Source organism: Nothobranchius furzeri, chromosome 11 (assembly GCF_043380555.1).
Source record: "Nothobranchius furzeri strain GRZ-AD chromosome 11, NfurGRZ-RIMD1, whole genome shotgun sequence".
NCBI classification, from domain to species: Eukaryota; Metazoa; Chordata; class Actinopteri; order Cyprinodontiformes; family Nothobranchiidae; genus Nothobranchius; species Nothobranchius furzeri.
Window position 1 is genome coordinate 48,659,090 of NC_091751.1, and position 18,240 is coordinate 48,677,329.

Consider the following 18,240-nt stretch of genomic DNA (forward strand, 5'->3'; position numbering starts at 1 on the left):
TTCACTTAAACACAATATTTAGAGTCTGATTGCGTGAACGTGTAAAAAAAGGGCATCATACAGGAGCTGATTTCTTTCCCCACAGCTTTTGTGTGAATTTTGACACTGTTGTTCATGCTGGCTCCTAGTCGACAATTCTCCCTGAGTCACTGGAGGTTTGAGCTAACTGGAGGGAAAGAGTATGACCACTAACAAGTGCTCACTGACTCATAGCTGCCACAGTATGTCCCACTGTGTTTGGGCATGTGTGAGAGAGCTCAAGAGTTTTATATACTATTCACTTATACACTTTTTTCTTTTTTTTTTTGTATTTGTCATGCTTCCCACAGAAAATGTGTCTTTTTAGAAATGTCTTTTAGCTCACATGTCCTTCAAACCTACTGTCAAGTGTAAAACAACCGACACGCTCAGAGAATAAAGTCACATCAATTAACAATGAGCTCTTCCTTTCTAATTTGAAATGACAAGCCTAAAAATGTAATTTGAGATTACAGATTTTAAAAATTTCTCCTTGTAGTTTGTTAAAAAAAAACAATCATTTTTTTCAGCAGAATTTCATGCAAAATCTAGCTTCCATTTCATTCTTTAACATTTTGTGACATACTTTCCATTCGATTTACACAAATTAACATTTATGTAGTTTTTGCAATAGTCTACTCTGCAAATGTACATTCTTAGAGAAACGTACCCAATGGTACCTTTGAGGGAATATAGACTTGTTGGTATGTTTGCACCGTTTTGAGGTAAGCCTCATCCCTGGTAGCAGAACTGGACACAAGATTACATGATACTTAAAAGAGCAAAATGTAAGAAATCTACAGTAAAATAATCACAAGACAGTCAAAATTCAATCATGTTGAAATGAAGGTTACATTGAAATAGATTTCCTTCTCAGCCGGCTGGGGAGTTGTCAGTTTTTCTCCATTCAAATAAATAAATAAATAAATAAATAAATAAATAAATAAATAAATAAAGAGGGACGTAGTTACTGTTTATAATCAGTGGGCCCTGAGGTTGATGAGTCTGCGCTGAGCTAATGCTACAGCGCCAGCATTTGTAATTCAACACCGGCCAGCAAAAAGCTCCATAGTTGTTTAACTAACTGCCATTGACGACAAAAGTCGTCATTTGCATTTTTTTACTGTGTGGGGGTTGAAATGAGCCCCCGCACCGTGAGATCAAACATCCCAGCTCTAAAACCGATCTTCATCCGCATACATCACATGTCACGTGATCAGGAAGCAGAAAAGCCATGTGTTTGGAGATCGTTTTGGGCCTCTGCTGTAAAAAAAAGTGATGTGCGATCCAGAAAAGCTTCTGCCGATCACTATTCGACAAAGGATTATAAAAGAATGGATAACGCTCGAAATGCGTGGATTCTTCCTGATGTACGAGGTGAGTTTACTTTTTGCTTTGGTAGTTTGGCGTTGACATCATCATAGAGCGCAACGTTCTGTAACTCTTCAAAAAAACTGAAAATGCTGAAAAATACTGGCAACAAAGGACTTTTCTGATCAGGAAACGGCTGGCAGTTAGAACCAAAGAACAAAAACCAGTAAACAGGAGTGACCCAGAAGTTATGTCTTATACCTTTAAAATGCCACGGCATCTTATTATTTTACTCTAATATCAGGTGAAGCAGGCTAGAGGCTAACATTGAGCTAACAATGCAAAGGGCAAAAAAATCAGCTCTAAAAATGTCTTAAGCTACTCTTTCTATTACCAACAACACACTCATCATCTCCATCAACTAATGGAGATGATGCGCATGCGTGAGGAAAACAGACGCTGAAGTCGCTGAAGGAGCACGTTGGAGTTATGGAAAGTGGTTAAAAAACTGTCAAGATTGATGGAGTAATATTCTGGATAAAACTTTTCGAATCACTTTTATGGTGAAGGACTGCTGGCGGATATTTGGAGCTTACGGATGACGTTATGTCGTTAAAAAGGTCAAGGACAAGGAACGCGAACAAGAAAACAACGCTGGAACACGGTGTGGCTGACGAGCAACAGGGGACAGGAGTTACAATGGCAGGCATGGATGATCAGCAACAGGATTTACCGACGATGATTCGCATGATAATAAGAGAGGAAATAAGAGGAGTAACAGAGACCTTGTAGCCAAAACTGGACGGTATAAAGCAAGAGATATCGCAGGCTGGCAATAAAATAGAAGATGTGGAAGAATTGTTGTGTGAAATGGACAGTCGGATTACAATATTAGAGAAAGAAAACGGACAACTTCGTAAGGAGAACAGTGAGTTAAGAAAGAAGGTTGATCATCTTGAAAGTTACTCTAGGATGTGTAACATCCGCGTTTATGGGCTGCTGTAAGATGTAGAAAAGGGACATTCATCAAAATACATGGCTTCTCTCCGGAGTGAGATGTTTAAAAGTAAACTAACTTCAGAACCTGAGGTTGAAGTGGCTCATCGGATTGGATTAGCTGGGAAGACCGGAGACAGAGCCATGATTGTGAGACTACAACGATATAAAATGAAGGAAGAGATCATGGAAACTATGAAGAAGGAAGGCATCTTTGAAATTTGCAGGATGAAGCTACGAATTACTGCAGACCTGACGGAGATGATAGCGAAAAAGAGGACAAACTTCCGTGATGTGAGAGAGAAACTGTGGAAGGCGGGGGTGAAAAATGGGATCATTCATCCTGCAACATTAATTATAACATTTAAAGAAGAAACCAAGGGGTTCGTAGATCACCTCCAAGCAGAAGATTACTGGAAAAAAGTGATAGAGCCAAGCTTGAGTACTAGAGAATGATATATTAAGACCACAGGATCTAATTAATGTTAAAATACAGCTGGCGTGGTGAGACACTTCTAATTTAGATATGGTTAAAGGTGGTATGGAGTATGAATGGGTGAATGTGTGTGATGTGATGGGGGTTTTCTTGTGGTTGAATGTCTGTAATGTTATGTGTTGCTCAAATGTATATTATTTTATGACAATGGCAAAGGCTTGTGTATCGAGATGGAAAGTATTGAAACGACATAATGACAAATGTTCTTGAATTGCCTAAAAAAGGATTGAGGATGACTCATTTGAACATATGTAGTTTAAGAAATAAGATACAAGATGTAGCAGAAATGACATCCAGATGGGATTTACATATAATGGCGATTACTGCAACACATTTAGAAGAGTCAATTAGTAATAATTTGCTAGGTATAGAGAGGTATATAGATCTGACAGGAATATAAGAGGAGGAGGAGTGGCAATTTATGTTCGAGATCACATACCAGTAATGGTTAGAGGAGATTTAAGAAATGGGGAATTAGAAGTAATCTGGTTACAGGTGCATTTACCTCATTTAAAGCCGCTGTTAGTTGGGTGCTGTTACCGCCCACCTAATGCAGAAGTGAAATATGTTAATTTAATATGTGAAATGATTGACAGAGTGTGTGATGTGGATAATGAGATTTATTTACTGGGAGATTTTAATATTGACTGGAATAAAACATCATGTGCCATCAGAAGTATATTGTTAGCTAGTACACAAACTTGTAATTTGAAGCAGATGATCAGGAGCCCAACTAGGATAAGTAACAGGGCTGATGGATCAGTATCAGCCACTTATATTGATTTAACTTTTACAAACACACTAGGGAAGTGTTCAAAAGCAATGACAGTACCGGTAGGCTGTAGTGATCGCAATTTAGTAGCAATAGGCCGAAAGAAAAAATGCCAAAATCTGGTCAGAAGATCATTTTCAAGCGGATCTTAAAGAACTTGGAGTGGAATAAGTATTACATGGATGTAAGCTGCATTGATTGGTCGATAATTTTGAAAGAGATTGATCCTAATGAGGCTCTAAGAGGAGAGACATGCACCAATAAGAACATTAACTGTGAGGAACTCTAAGGCTCCCTGGTTGGATGAAGAACTTAGAAAGAAAATGACATTAAGAGAGAAGGCAAAGGCAGAACCGATAAAATCAGGAGACACAATGAGGTGGGAGTCTTACAAGAAACTGAGGAATCAAGTCACAAAATTAAATAGAATAAAAAGAAGAGTGTTTTATCAAAGTAAAATTGATTCTGTAAAAGAGGATAATAAAAAAATGTGGAATACGATTAATGAATTAATGGGAAGAAAAGGAAGGGTAACAGCATCTTGTTTTAGAAGTGGACGGGAAAGTTCTCACCAAGCCGAGAGAAATAGCTAGCTATTTTAGCAACTATTTTAGTAATAAAATTCAAAATATAAGGGAAGGACATGGCTTTGTGGATAAAGATGCAGGATTATCTGGTGAATTAATAAGAGAGAAAATTATGGCAAACAAGACGTAAATTTTCTTTTGTGACTGTAGATGCAGATAAAATAGCAAAATTACCGGTACTTCAGGCTGATAAAGAAAAACCAGCTGGAGTTGATGAATTGGAAATGAAGTTGTTAAAGTTGGTAGATGATTTAATTGCAATACCTGTGGCTCACATTATTAATACAAGTCTAGGAGCAGGTGTTTGCCCATTGGAATGGAAAATAGCCAAAATAATCCCAATACCAAAGAACAATAGAGAACCAATTTCTGGAGAAAATAGCAGACCCATTAGTTTACTACCAGCTCTTGGTAAGATAATGGAGCAAGTAATATGTGAACAAATTCAAGAATATTTCTGTATAAATGGACTGAATTCAGTAAATCAACATGCATACAGGAAAGGGCACTCCACGGCTACTGCTCTTGCGCAGATGACTGATGATTGGAAGACAGAAATGGATAATAAAAATTAATTGGTGCAGTGCTGTTAGACTTAAGTGCAGCTTTCGATGTACTAGACCAAGATGTGTTATTGGATAAGTTGCAGTGCTATGGATTTGAATCGACTGCCAGCTTTTTAACAGATAGGAAAAATTTAGTATAAATATAGTATATTTCAATGGAAGTTATTCTGAGCAAGTGGTGGTGAGCTGTGGGGTGCCACAAGGGAGCGCTCTGGGACCATTGTTGTTTTCAAACTTTATCAATAACTTAGCTCTTAGTTCACATCAAGCTACTATTACAATGTATGCAGATGACTCCACAATCCATGCCTCTGCAGATACAGATATGGATTTAAACAGGATTCTAAATGAGGAATTTGCAGTAATAGACACATGGATGACAAGAAATAAATTAGTTTTGAATAAGAAAAAACCCAAGTGTATTATTTTAGGATCTAAATATTCCTTAAAAGAAAACCCAAGGTTAGTGCTGATGGTAGGTGACACAAAAATAGAGCAAGCCATGGATGTTAATTTAGTGGGGGTAATAGTAGATAACCAAATGTCATGGAATAATCATGTTGACCAGGTACTGATGAAAATGGGAAGAGGGATTGCTGTAGGTAGATACAGTAGGAAGTCTATGTCTAATCAACTGCTAAGGCAAGTAGTCCAAGCTTTAGTATTGGCATATCTGGATTATGGTTCTGTAGTCTGGTCGAGTACATCGATGGGTAACTTGGCCATATTACAGGTAGCTCAGAATAAAGCGGCTCGTCTGGCTTTGCTGTGTTCATATAGCACTAGAATAAGTGTAATGAATTCTCGTCTATCATGATTGCATGTGGAAAATAGAATGAAGTATTTACTTTTGTGTTTTGTTCAGAGAGTAGTGATGACTAAAGTACCAGAGTTATTTTACAGAAAATTTCTATTCTTCTCAGATCATCATTCTATTAGGCAAATGTCACTCTATAGGTTTGTGTTACCTAGGTGTCGAACAACTTTAAAACAAAAAACTGTGAGTAACAGAGTAATGGTGGCTTGGAACACGTTATCTAACTTTCTAGTATTGGAGGATAATTTAATTACTTACAAAAGAAGTTAAATATATTTTTGTTGACACAGCAGTAAAAGTGCTATTATCTTAAGAAGAGCCTTAGATTTATGTTTTAGTTATGGGAATTGTGATTGAACATGTGAAGGAAATGTCCAAAATGGCTGATGCAGCTGTTGCCATGGTTTGTAATTATTGTGTAATTTGAGCAGATGTTTTTTTGTGTTTTTTGTTGTTGTGTGAGAATGTTTGAGTGAATTTTAATGTAAATATTGGTTGCTGTATTGTGGTGTCGGAACCCAGGAAGAATAGTTGCTGTACGAAGCAGCAGCCAATGGGGATCTAATAAATAAATGAAATGAAATGAACAACTCAATGTTACAGTGAAATGTATGTGTGAAGTGAATAATGAGTCAGTCGTGGTGTTTTACTTCCTTTAAAGATTTGTTCAGAACCATAACAGCAAACTACCAGCAAGACAGCAAACAACACTTCTTGTAATGTCGGAGACAAACTACTGTAATAGGTGTAGTAAGTGCTTCCTACCGTTAAACACCCAAGTGTGCTAACACCAGAAATGACAATTTATATACGGATCAACTTACTGTGTATGACTCGTCTTCACTTCTTTGTCATCTAGAATCTTCTGGTGCTGATGCAAAACAGGCAAAAGCATAAAACTCACAAAATGGCAGTAAGAAAGTACATACATGATAACAGGTCAGGGGGGAAAAGGTGAGAGTAATGCCTCGAGTATAAGTGCGAGCGTGGGTGGGGGGTCGGGGGGTGTTGGTTTGGGCCCTTAGATTTGACATAACTTTTTCCTACCATATGGCACCCATGTCTGTTAACGTAACAATCTCAATTTAGTATACATTAAATTACACTGTGTGAACATATAGCACCTTTAAAAGTTGAATGTGGAACACACACTTATCTAGTGATTGAAGGTGGTAGCTGCAACAACCGAAAACATTTTCCAGCTGTCAGCGTGTTGGCTTTCTGCTGACACAGTAAGTGACCGGCCAGCACCATATCCAGTGACAAATCGTACAGGGAATTAGCTCCTTAGCCTTCATCAGTTAGTGTAAATTGGGGAAATCCTTGGGGAAATGCGCATGTGCAGACTGATTACTACGTCACAGGCTGTTCACCTGAAGAGATGCACTACCTCTGGAAGTTATATTACTGCTTGTTTTATGTTTACATGACAGTTAGCTTGTAAATGGCTAGAATATCGTTATTATACTGTAAACAAGAAATTTCTCCCATTGTTTACAGAATTATGAAAAATGTCCTTTTTCGTAAATAAAAATGAAAATGAAAATGAAAGTTTGGTTTGTTTTCCCCTAAAACGTAGATGATCTTTAGATTTTATACCTTGATTTTTAGAATAATCAGTAACCACTGTGGCGAGGGCCGACTGCAGATCAACGTCCTGTTCCTCTTTGTATGAAGAGGACCTCACGGTGGACCCCGAGAAAAGACAACGTTCGGTGGAACGGAGTGTTGACTTCTGAACCTTTCTGCTAGCACGCATGAGATGCTGAAACTTTGATGCACATGGAATGTGTGTCACTCTCGCTAGACTGAAAACCAAATTGGGAGTGATGTTTGGTTCTGTAAATGTTATCCATTTGTTTTGTACCTGTAAAAGCATAAACTTGACTTCACTTGATCTAAACAACAGGTTGTGATATTACAACCGTGTTAAATGTCAGATTAGCTTCATGTCACCCTGCCCTGAGATCGGCAGATCACTTGCCTTTGTGCATCCCAAAAATGAGGTATAAATCTCGTGGGGAGCGGGCCTTTGTGTTCGTTGCCCCTAAACTTTGGAATGCTCTTCCCCTTAGTGTTCGACTGGCCCCAGAACTGGGTCGATTCAAGTCTGTACTGAAGGCCTACTTCTATCATTTAGCTTTTGATCAATGACCAAGCTTTTATTGTTTTTATGTTTTTATTGTGACTCTGTTTGTTTTTTTTTACTCTAGTATGTTTCTTTTAAAATTTTAGGTTATTCATTTTATCTCCTATATGATTTTGATCTTGTTTTTATCCTGGGGTTTTTCCTTTTTATTACTACTGTACAGCACTTTGGTCAGCTGTCATGCTGTTTTTATGGTATGCCCTAGAGTCAGGATGTGGTGACACAGAACTCATGCAGAATAGGCCGTGGTAACAACATTTCTTAATTACTCACTTTAAAAAAAATTTTTTTATTTTGATCTTGTAACCTTTAACATTTTTATTGCTTGGTTTATGCTGCATCACAAGTAGGGCATTTAAGGGTTAAATGCGTTGATCGAGCCTTGCTGTTGACAAATTTCAAAGGAGGAACTGATGAAGCAAAATAACAGGACAAGGGTGGAGCTTTCATTTAGGAGATTATTCAACTTTAAAATAGGCAGCTAGTGGTCCTATTGGTGTAGACCACCAATGTCCAGTTTTTAAACCACAACTGACCTTCATACGTAAATTTATATGCTTCCTGTCACTTTATTTTTGACTGTGGATACATGCAACAATGTGCATAACCTTATTTTAGTAGAATATATTTTACACACACACAGCCTGAACTCCTAAAATCTAAAGTAAAAAAAAAACTAATTGAACAAAAAATACAATAAAACAACACGACATTTCAAACTTGTCAACAATGCTTGAAACTGTTTATTTTTTATCAGAGTTGTGGAGTTCATTATGTGCTTTGTTAAATGTCATCTTGCTGTTTGTTTTGGGAAAAACTTGTGCTTTTCTTTTAGATGCACTGGTTTTTGTTATGTTTCGGCTGTGTGTTTGCAAACTGGGGGAGACGTTACATGAGACCAGTCTGGATGAAGGACAGCGATCAGGTTTTTGGCTCTGCCTTTTTAAAGATGTTCTTAAAATAATAGTAATAAAAGTACTTTTGCTTCTTGCACAAACACATATGACATCCTGAAAGTCCCCCCATAAAGCTGATAGTACTATTGATCTATTTTCTCTGATTGAACTTTATCAGATCATGATTTGTCACTTTAAAAAAGTTGTTTGGTTTTACACCAACAGGTGTGTGTGTGTGTGTGCATTCTTGAGCACATAATCATCACCTTGCTCCTCCTCATCATTCACCACCTCCTCCAGGAATCAGTTCTTCATCATTCAAACCTCCTAAGAACTTTTATTTTCACTAATCGACTTAGATCAGCTTATGTAATATTAGAAATACACACAACATCTGGAATCCAGCTGGTAATTAATTAAGCTATTTCACCCTATTTTCTTTGTAAATTGCCCAACATTTGTTTCATCAGTATATCTGTGGAGTCATCCTTCAACGCCAGCTGCTACTGACTCCTCTCTTCCATTCAGTGGCTCTATAGATTTTCCCCAAGTGATAAATTGGACACGGGGAGCCACTGAGATGTGACCTTTTTGTCTAAGATGGACCTAATTATGTTCAAGTTGTTTGGATAAGCCCTAATAACAACATATAGGTGGTAATGTTAAAACAATCAATGAGGGAGGAAGTGATTTAAGAGAACCATCTCAACACAACTTTAAACAAAAATGTATTTTAAAGAATGTTTCTTTAAACTTTCAAGCATCACCATTGTTTGTATGTTGGTCTCCTCTCATTTGATTGAAGAAACGCACAGACTGTTCCATCCATCACCTCCACCCCTCCCTTCACTCCTCAAATCCAGAAGCGCTTGGTTTCTAGCCCATTCTCTCTCCTAAAGCTGAAACTTGCAGAAAGCTGCGCGTTGGACTTCGAGTCTCCAGTTTCTGGTGGAGATGAACCAACTGTGGACCGATTCTGCAAGAGGTACAAGTTGTAAATGCTGGTTTTAGCGCGCGCTCATTTGATGGACTTTTTTATCTCCAAAGGTCAAAGTAGCGCAGTGCAAGAGCGCGTCCGATTCTTTCCTCTGCAAAAATATCACCCACAAGCAGGCTGGAAGACCATCCAATCGGGAGAACTCCGCAGGTCCGCAGAGCGCAGATGATCGCAACTGGTGTCTGTAGCGTCGCGCTGGTGCTGGTGCTGGTGGTGCTGATTCCGGTCATGGTGAACTCCGCCGGAACTCCTGCTCGCTACGAGATGCTCGGATCCTGTCAGATGGTGTGTGATTCTCACGGGACCGCGACCGCGGCCACGGCGAAGGCTACCAGCCCGATCAAAGACAACCGGCTTCTCCAGTCGCTGCCAACCTTCATCCAAGGTCCGCAAGGAGAGCCGGGTCGGGTCGGGAGGATGGGACCTAGGGGCCCGGTGGGTGAACCCGGGCCACCGGGACCGGCGGGTCCGCCAGGAGAGAGAGGACCACCCGGCCTTCCGGGTCCACCCGGGTTACCAGGAGCAAACGGGCCGAACGATGCCATCAGCGCAGCCACTTACAACACCGTGCCAAAGATCGCCTTTTACGCAGGGCTGAAGAAGCAGCACGAGGGCTACGAAGTTTTAAAATTTGATGACGTTGTCACTAATCTCGGTAACCACTACGATCCATCAAACGGAAAATTCACCTGTTCGATCCCCGGGATTTACTTCTTTGTTTACCATGTGCTGATGCGAGGCGGGGACGGAACCAGCATGTGGGCCGACCTCTGCAAAAACAACCAGGTATGCAAGGATCCATGACAACACAAAACGTGCTTTAACTTGGCTTTTCACGGTACACGTGTCATGTAGAGTTCACGTTTTTGACGTTTTGTGCGCTTTTACGCACGGAGTCTCTCCAAGAGACGCGGTAACATAAAACGTTTACTTAATTCTAGACTAAAATTGATTTTAATGCGGGTTTAATAAGTTTTACAAAAGATCCAGCGGTTCTGATTTAATCATTTAATCAGCAGGTGCGTGTGACATTTCTCTTTCAGGTGAGAGCCAGCGCCATCGCGCAGGACGCGGACCAAAACTACGACTATGCCAGCAACAGCGTCGTTCTTCATCTGGAGCCCGGGGACGAAATTTACATCAAGCTGGACGGAGGGAAGGCACACGGAGGCAACAACAACAAATACAGCACCTTTTCCGGCTTCATGCTGTATGCTGACTGAACCCAGCAGGAGCAGCACAACAGCTGGAGGAGGAGGATGAGGAGGAGGAGGAGAGCCGCTCTGCACATTGCTTGCTTCAATGCTCCTGCTCAGTCCAATGTCAGCTGGAATATATGAGACAGACCTCACAGTTTCTGTTGAAAATAATCAAAATTGATATGAAGGAAGTTGTGCAAAAAACTGTGTTTGCAGCAGCGAAAGGCTGAAAAATGTAATCACAAGACCAGTTTAATTTGTAGCCACAGCCAAGCTGTCAGACTGATTAGTGTGCACTCTGAATGAACTTTTTGCTTTACTAATTTAGTTTGCTGAAGTGTCAAACCAACTGTAGCTGCTGTAACATATACTGAGTGGGTGTAAATTGAAATATCAGTGTGTTGACATTTAGCACTCGATTCTGGATGCTTCAAACTCATTTCACTGTGTTTTAAGTCAATTTATGTGCTTTATTTATTCAAAATAACACACCCTAGCTGTTGCATTTTGGGGGTAAAAATATTACAAGTTGTGATGATGCATGCTTATTTAAAAAATGACATTTTAAAAGTGTACATCTAATTAATGGGGCATTGTGATGTTCGATTTGAAGCATCGTCGCAACATGAACACTCGAGTCATCCTTCACGTGTGCTCAGAGGTGACATCTGGTTCAGGCAGCAGGGTAGCCTGGTGGTTAGTCACCATCTCAGAAGTGGACAGTACCGCCGACTGACACGTCCCAACATTCTCCAAATCCGCTTTTTAAGCCTTCTCCCGACGACGTGTCAAACTAAAAATCCTCTGGCTCACTTTGTGGCAGTCCCCGAGAAGATTCATCGAAGCTATACAGTTGTTCACGACACACACATACAGTCAGCTATGGCGATCGCACCATTGATCATGTGCTGAAGTCACCCTGTGAGGCCACCTGTTCCCAGATGAGAGCAGGACGCGTCCTTCATCTGTGCCAGACCGCCAGCCTCCCGTAGACACGCAGAGACACCCAGCGAGGGGCAACAGGACAACTCATCTAGCACAATGTGTCAAGATCCGAGCAGCATACTGATTACTAACACGCTCATTATTTCCCCGCCAGCTAACGTGTTTGCAGAGATGTCGCAAATAGAGAGGGTGATGATGTTTAAATTAAAACAAAAGCTGGGTACTGTAGCACCATATGTGTGAGCAGAAGTGTTTCTCTTTTGTCTTCGCCCTCTTGACCTCATGTGGACAAGCTAAAGTTAACTTTTGTGTCAAAAAGACATACATAAATGGGGTCATAAGTCCTGCAAGGCTCCAAAGAATCTAATTAAAATGTTTCATCTGGACAAAAAAGCTGTTTGTCTTTATTTCCCATGGAAACAGATGAAGATGTTTATAAACATTCAAAATGATCAACATCCATTTATCGTGAGCTGAATGATTTAAGGTGCCAACATCACATTAGAATTAACGAGTCTGCTGCTCCAAACTTCTCTGAATATGTTCATTATGGGGTGTCGAGTATAAAATAAAATTAAGATTCCATCGAAATGCCTTCCGCGTGTTCTCTCGTGGTGATTTATTTAAAGGTCAGCCAGCGTTTTGGATTGTCGATGAGGATTTTGTCCACCTGATGCTGAGAGATGCCCCTCGACAGCATCTTCGGCACAATGTTCTTGAGGATATGAGAGTAGCCGTGGCCGCCGAACTTGGTCAGGCGATGTTTGGTGTGGATGTCGTGCGCCACCAGTAGCCGGTCCTCATAGCCTTCCTTCACCAGAAACGCCAACCTGAAAAACGCAGAGGAGAGTATAAAAAACAACTGCTCTTAGTCTGCTAAGTAGATAAGCCACATAAATAGACTAAGTAGATCTTTAAAGGTGTGGAACACCTATTTAATCAATTCATTTGCTATCATCTCTAAAAGGAATGAATGCCTTGTAAGTCGTACCCTGGTGAAAAAAGCTCTGGTGTACCTGTTTCAGTAACTACAAGTGAGCCACATCAGAAGAGGGTTTCAGATGGCAGGATTTGGAGTCTTATTTCCTGATATGTGAACATCTCACCTCTGATTGGCTAACAGCAATGCAACTCTACCACTGGCTCAGTTTGCTTTGCAACGTTGGTGTTTTATCTCCACAAATAACACAAGCCTGGAGGTGTTTTGCTGTGTGGTGGAGTTGCTTATGCTAATGGTTAGCTTCTACTGGTCAAGACGTTCTCTGCTGTTTCCTTGAAGCTAAACCAACAACAGCCTTCCTCATCACAAGTAAAAATGGAAGAGTCCATGAATGTTAAGTGACAGTGTGACATAGATCTGTAAAGATTTCCAAATCCTAGAGTTTCGCTATCTATTTTTTATCAGAAGCTAATGAAGGAGATAGGTGTAGGAGACTATTTTCATGTTCAGCCTGCATGAAAAACTCAGAGTGACTTATTATGATCAGAAATAATAATAAAAAAAGTTTTTTCAGTGAACCACACTTTTCATAATGTGAGTGAAGAACCTCTTTAAAAGATGGATAGTTTAGCGGCATAGCAGCAGAACATCTAAGAACTTTTAAAAAATTCAGACTGTTGGATTTTCAATCAACTGTTTACAGATTATCTTGATTCTGATCACCAGCTGATTTTTGGTGGTGGGGGGTGCTTTTATACAAATTTACTGTGATAATAAATTTAAATATTTAAATGGACATTTAGGACTAAGAAAACAGCTTTAAAATGTATAAACTCAGAATGGTTTTCAATGAAAATGCACAAATTCTGGTGCTGGTTTCAGATTTTGGAGCTGGCTGATGCCAACTCTCAATTCTGGTTTATCAAAGAGCTATATTAAACATCTTTTTTCCAACTTTGTATCAACATAAAAATCACAATTTCTGAAGCAACCCATTCTAAAAGGAAATATCTGTTATTTGTGAAGTAAATTAGCCCTTAGCAATGGCATGTTTAGAGACCATGAAAAATGTTTGATCTCTTATTGCCACCTGGAGCTGGTGTTTGAGATTCAGATAACCCGATCCCAGATTAAGCCAACCGTGCTGGATGCTGGCCAGTTCCGACCACCAGTCGATCCAGCGCATCTCTTGTTTTAACTCAGATCAGAATCACTCACGCCTTCACTCTCTGGCTGTCACTGGGCATGTCCACATCCAGGTTGAACGGGTAGTTCAGCATCTCTGTTCCAAACAGATCGTACTCAAGATAACTACCCAGACTTGCAAACTCAAGTAGCTCCTCTTCATCAAATATAGTCCTGCAAGAAAAAAAATAACAAAAACAACTGATCCAGCTGCCTCTTGAAGAAAATGTTCTTACAGAGATTAGAACACTACAACACAATTATTTGTTTATTTTAACTCCTTTTAATGGGGACATAATATGTAAAACTCACTTTTTCCATTCTTCTATGCTCTACCACATTCATAAAAACTCCAAACATAAAAACAAAACCATCCACCCATTTTCTGTCAGTGTTTAGTTTGGGGAATTACGTAAAAGTTCCCGTTTGTGACATCACAAATTGACACAGAACCACCTCTCCAGACTGGAGAAGAAGCAGCTCAGCCTTAATGAATATCTGAACTTCTCAGCTTAGGGAGCCTAAGTCACACCCACCTACTTCTGCACCACGGGTCCCTGGAAGAATGAAAAAATGAATGCAAGTCAATAGGGCTAAAAACGCTATTTTCTAATCCCGCTTGTTTTGTGCCACGGATTTCACATATGATGTCTGTGAATTTTAAAGACACATTTTGATACCAAGAACGCGCTTATTTTTGAACAGGGGGAAACACTATTTTAGGTTTTGTATGAAAATAAGTCCAGGACTACAAATGTGCTTCACGAAAGCGACGTTATTGAATCAGACACGGAGAAAACTGAGGGAAAAGGACTGTAAGTTCAGCAAACTCCCCACAGCAGGAAAAAAACACCATAAATCTGGTCATTTGGTGAGCAGCAGCTACTTTGGGGAGAGGAGATTATGTGGTGACGTCACATATGCGACGTGCCAATTTCTAGTTTGTAGTCATGCTAATTACGAACTTTTACAAGCTAATAAATCTCAGAGTACGTGACTGGCGTGGTCGAAACACCCATCATTACTTTTCATTTGAATTGCAGTACAACATACAGTATGTGTGATCCAGGGTCTAAGGCAAAGCGGATTAGAAAATAGCGTTTTTAGTCCCGTTGACTTGCACTCATTTTTTCGGTCTTCCGGGGACCCATGATGCGGAAGTAGACTTAAGCTCCCAATAGCAGCCTGAGTGGGGAAGGGTAGGCGTGGCCAGCGCCAGCTTGCTTTCTTAAAGTGACAGAATCCTGAAACGACTCATTCTGGAAGGTACTGAAAATGTCCAGAATCAAACTGGTGAAATCGTTCTATGTGAGAGGGATTTACTGCAAAGAACCGTTTAACTCCAGAACTCGGGGGCGTGCAGGTCGGATAGCAGCTGACCCTTCTCACCCAGGTCACACTTTTTTAGCTGCTTCCCTCAGGCAGGAGGTTACGGTCAATCCAGACCAGAACCTCCCGCCATAAGAACAGCTTATTTCCATCTGCCGTTAGACTTGTGAACAGCTTATAAACACGCAACCATGCTCGTCTTCTGTACTTGACATAACGTCACGTTATCGGCCATGTTACCATTACCTGCCTTTTTTATAGCAAAGTTTTATGGTAGTTTATTATATTTTATTCTACTTTATTCTATTTTTAATTATATTATTCATGTTATATGTAGCACGTTAGTACCGAAGCAAGTTCCTAGTTTGTGAATTGTTTGTTCACTGACAATGGCAATAAACCTTTTTCTGATTCTGATTCTGATTCTAAACATGTTTTGTGTTGACCATATAACTATTATAACATAACACAAAAGTTAGACCATATTAAACTTGTGTACTATAAATAAGAGGGCTGATATTTGCTGTAGACATGACTAAACATGACTGATCTGACATTAATTATGAGTAAAACCTTCAGGCTATTCACTATTTCACACTTGAGTGAGAGTGAAAAGATGGCTTTGGTCATTGATTATTCACACTTTCAATAAAATGGATATTTCTATATTTTTTTAAGAATAGGAAGAACATGATGTTTGTACCGTAGACATGGAAGAGAAATCTCATTTAAAGTCTGTTCTTGATGAGTTCCTCACCTGTCCAGGTGAGACATGACAGTTTTGCTAATGTCACCGCCAGTTTCCTGGAGAATCCGAACCACCTCAGCTGGAGCAGCAGTATTCCTGCCAGGATGGATGATAATCGGGCAGCCCAGCTGAGCCTGAGCGTAGGCCGTGGCCCTCAACACCTTCGTCTCACTCTCCGTGATGGGCCAGCCGGTGCCGATCTCTCCAATCACGCCGCAGCGGATGTCCGTGCCGTCGGCGCCATGGAGCACCTCGCTGACAATGATGTCTGTGAGCTGACAGCGATGAGCGGTTAAAGATGGAAAAACGTCACTCTTTCGTCAAAGACAATTGACAGGTTACTGACACTTTCTGATTTCTCTCCCTCTTCCATAAACAAACTCGGCGCCAGGTTTGAATAACAATAATACGAGTGCGTGCAGATTGTCAGTGTGTCAATACAGAAAGAGTGAACAGAGCAGCTGGAGATCCATTCAAATCAATGTTGCAGAGAAAATCCTTGCATATTAACAAACTGTGTGATGGATCAAAATGTCAGAATTAGGCAGCAATTTCTATCTTATGACTAAGCCATAAAGTTGTTGCTGCAAACTGCACACACACTTGCAAGATACAATTATGTAAAACTTTTAACATTTCAGTGCATGAGCACAAACCTTTTCCACACTCATTTTCTTAGTGGCCACAGTGTGAGTAGAGTCCACATAGAACCCTGCCCCAGCAACAATGTGGACCCCGGTGTCCTTGGCTAGCTGTCGTAGGGTGGGCAGGTCTCGGTCGATCCCAGTAGTGGTGTTCTCTACAATCGTCCCCCCACCAGCCTTCTTGTAGGCCAGCAGCTCGTCTCTCAAGGCGCTGACCTCCTGCTGCAGAAACAGGTTCTCCCGGCAGCTGTAGGGGTTCTGCTTGAGCCAGTGCATGTGTTGCAACTGAAAGGGGTTCTCGGCCACCGCCTCATCAGCAGGTGGAGGGGAGACGTAGCTGCACTCGAAGCTCATGGTAAGGTGCTCGTGGGTCATGGTGCGACCCAACTGGTCTGGATCTACCAGACCCAAGACAGTCTGGACCTTCCCACTTAAAGCTGTCATCTCTGATCAGGGATGTTTCTGTGAAGTCATGAACGTTGATTTAGAAACAAATAAGGGAAAAGTTCATACTAGGTGATGTTTCTGCAGATCAGGAGTGTTTATGTGTGCACACGTTGGGTCTAATCATTGACAAATGGTTTTACATTGCATGGACAAGACTGACCTTTGAACTTTCGTTACAGTTCCAAGTTCTTACTAAAATTACTTTCATCTAATTTTAAATAATATGCATGCTGTATTTAATTGTTTTTGCTTCAAGTAGCTACAGGTAAGAAACTACCTGCAGCCTTGCAAATAGTGTTGAGTTTTAAACACGAATAAAAACTTGCTCAAATCTCACCAAAACAACACGCGGTGACGTCGGAGGTGCAGCACAAACTGGTGAAGTTTTCAAGTTTTCCCAAACGAAATGTTAAACGTTAAAACAACATAAAAAACCGCTTTCTGACCTTGTTTATTTTCTTTCCGTTTCCACAAACCAACAAGACTGGATTAGCTGAGCGCGAGACTTTGTATACGAATTATCGCGAGAGATTACGAGATTACTACACTGCTTACGCTTTGAGAGTAGTATTAGTGAAATTTGTTTGGAAAAGGTAAAAAAAAAACAGAACTTTATTTTTATTTTATTAAAGCGATTTTCCAGGATATATTCAACAAATGTAAAAATAATCAGAATACAATGTTTGTAATAGTTTTAGCTTTTGCCGTTTCTTGCAAAACTCTACTGAGAGTAAAGCAGTACTGAGTTATTTTTTACACAATTGAATTCCTAAAACAATGTACTGCACATATTTTGTTTAATTTCTTTGTAGCAATGTAAAGTTTTAAAAATACTGTGTTTCTAAACAAATTTCATTGTATTAAGTTGTTTTACATGATGTTTGTCTTACCTTTATAAAACTAACTTTACAGAAATGCAATCATAATTTACTGTTATGCATTTGTGAAAAGTAAATGCCATTTTAGTCCATATACTCGAATGTTTGTGGCCTCTATGAGTTTTCTTGCCTAACCCTAACCCTTTAACAGATTCTCATTTTCAGAGCTAACTACAGTCTGAATACAAACCTTAAAGATGTCCTATTTGAAATGTGATTGAAACCAATAAATCACAGTTTGTTTAATATGTTTGTTGAGTTGACTACAGAGAAACAGCAGACATGTGAAGATGATTCAGGAAACAGACGGTGACTTTCTC

At 40.0% G+C, this 18,240-nt stretch overlaps 2 protein-coding genes across 3 annotated transcripts; one reads left to right on the plus strand and one right to left on the minus strand.

Moving 5' to 3' along the window:
- The first annotated feature begins 9,642 nt into the window (after window positions 1-9,642).
- Window positions 9,643-10,977, plus strand: c1ql3b (complement component 1, q subcomponent-like 3b). Its single transcript, XM_015956648.3, has 2 exons — window positions 9,643-10,391; window positions 10,649-10,977. The coding sequence occupies exons 1-2, from the start codon at window positions 9,771-9,773 to the stop codon at window positions 10,826-10,828; spliced, it is 801 nt and encodes a 266-aa protein (XP_015812134.1). The 5' UTR covers window positions 9,643-9,770; the 3' UTR covers window positions 10,829-10,977.
- A 1,147-nt stretch (window positions 10,978-12,124) lies between these two features.
- On the minus strand, window positions 12,125-17,580 carry pter (phosphotriesterase related). 2 transcript variants are annotated; one of them, XM_015956647.2, is made up of 5 exons: window positions 17,489-17,580; window positions 16,608-17,057; window positions 15,961-16,226; window positions 13,908-14,048; window positions 12,125-12,579 (listed from the first exon to the last, which is right to left on the minus strand). In XM_015956647.2, the coding sequence occupies exons 2-5, from the start codon at window positions 17,037-17,039 to the stop codon at window positions 12,369-12,371; spliced, it is 1,050 nt and encodes a 349-aa protein (XP_015812133.1). In that variant the 5' UTR covers window positions 17,040-17,057; window positions 17,489-17,580; the 3' UTR covers window positions 12,125-12,368. The 2 variants fall into 2 exon arrangements, with proteins under 2 accessions (XP_015812133.1, XP_015812132.1); XM_015956646.3 differs by having other exon boundaries at window positions 17,380-17,538.
- Between the last annotated feature and the right edge of the window lie 660 nt (window positions 17,581-18,240).

Coding starts and splice junctions, on each gene's coding strand:
- c1ql3b (XM_015956648.3), top strand. CDS start 9,771: ATGATCGCAACTGGTGTCTGTAGCGTCGCGCTGGTGCTGGTGCTGGTG. Junction 10,392..10,648: donor ACCTCTGCAAAAACAACCAG/GTATGCAAGGAT, acceptor TTTCTCTTTCAG/GTGAGAGCCAGCGCCATCGC.
- pter (XM_015956647.2), bottom strand. CDS start 17,039: ATGACAGCTTTAAGTGGGAAGGTCCAGACTGTCTTGGGTCTGGTAGAT. Junction 16,227..16,607: donor AGAAAATGAGTGTGGAAAAG/GTTTGTGCTCAT, acceptor CATCGCTGTCAG/CTCACAGACATCATTGTCAG. Junction 14,049..15,960: donor GTCATGTCTCACCTGGACAG/GTGAGGAACTCA, acceptor TTTTTCTTGCAG/GACTATATTTGATGAAGAGG.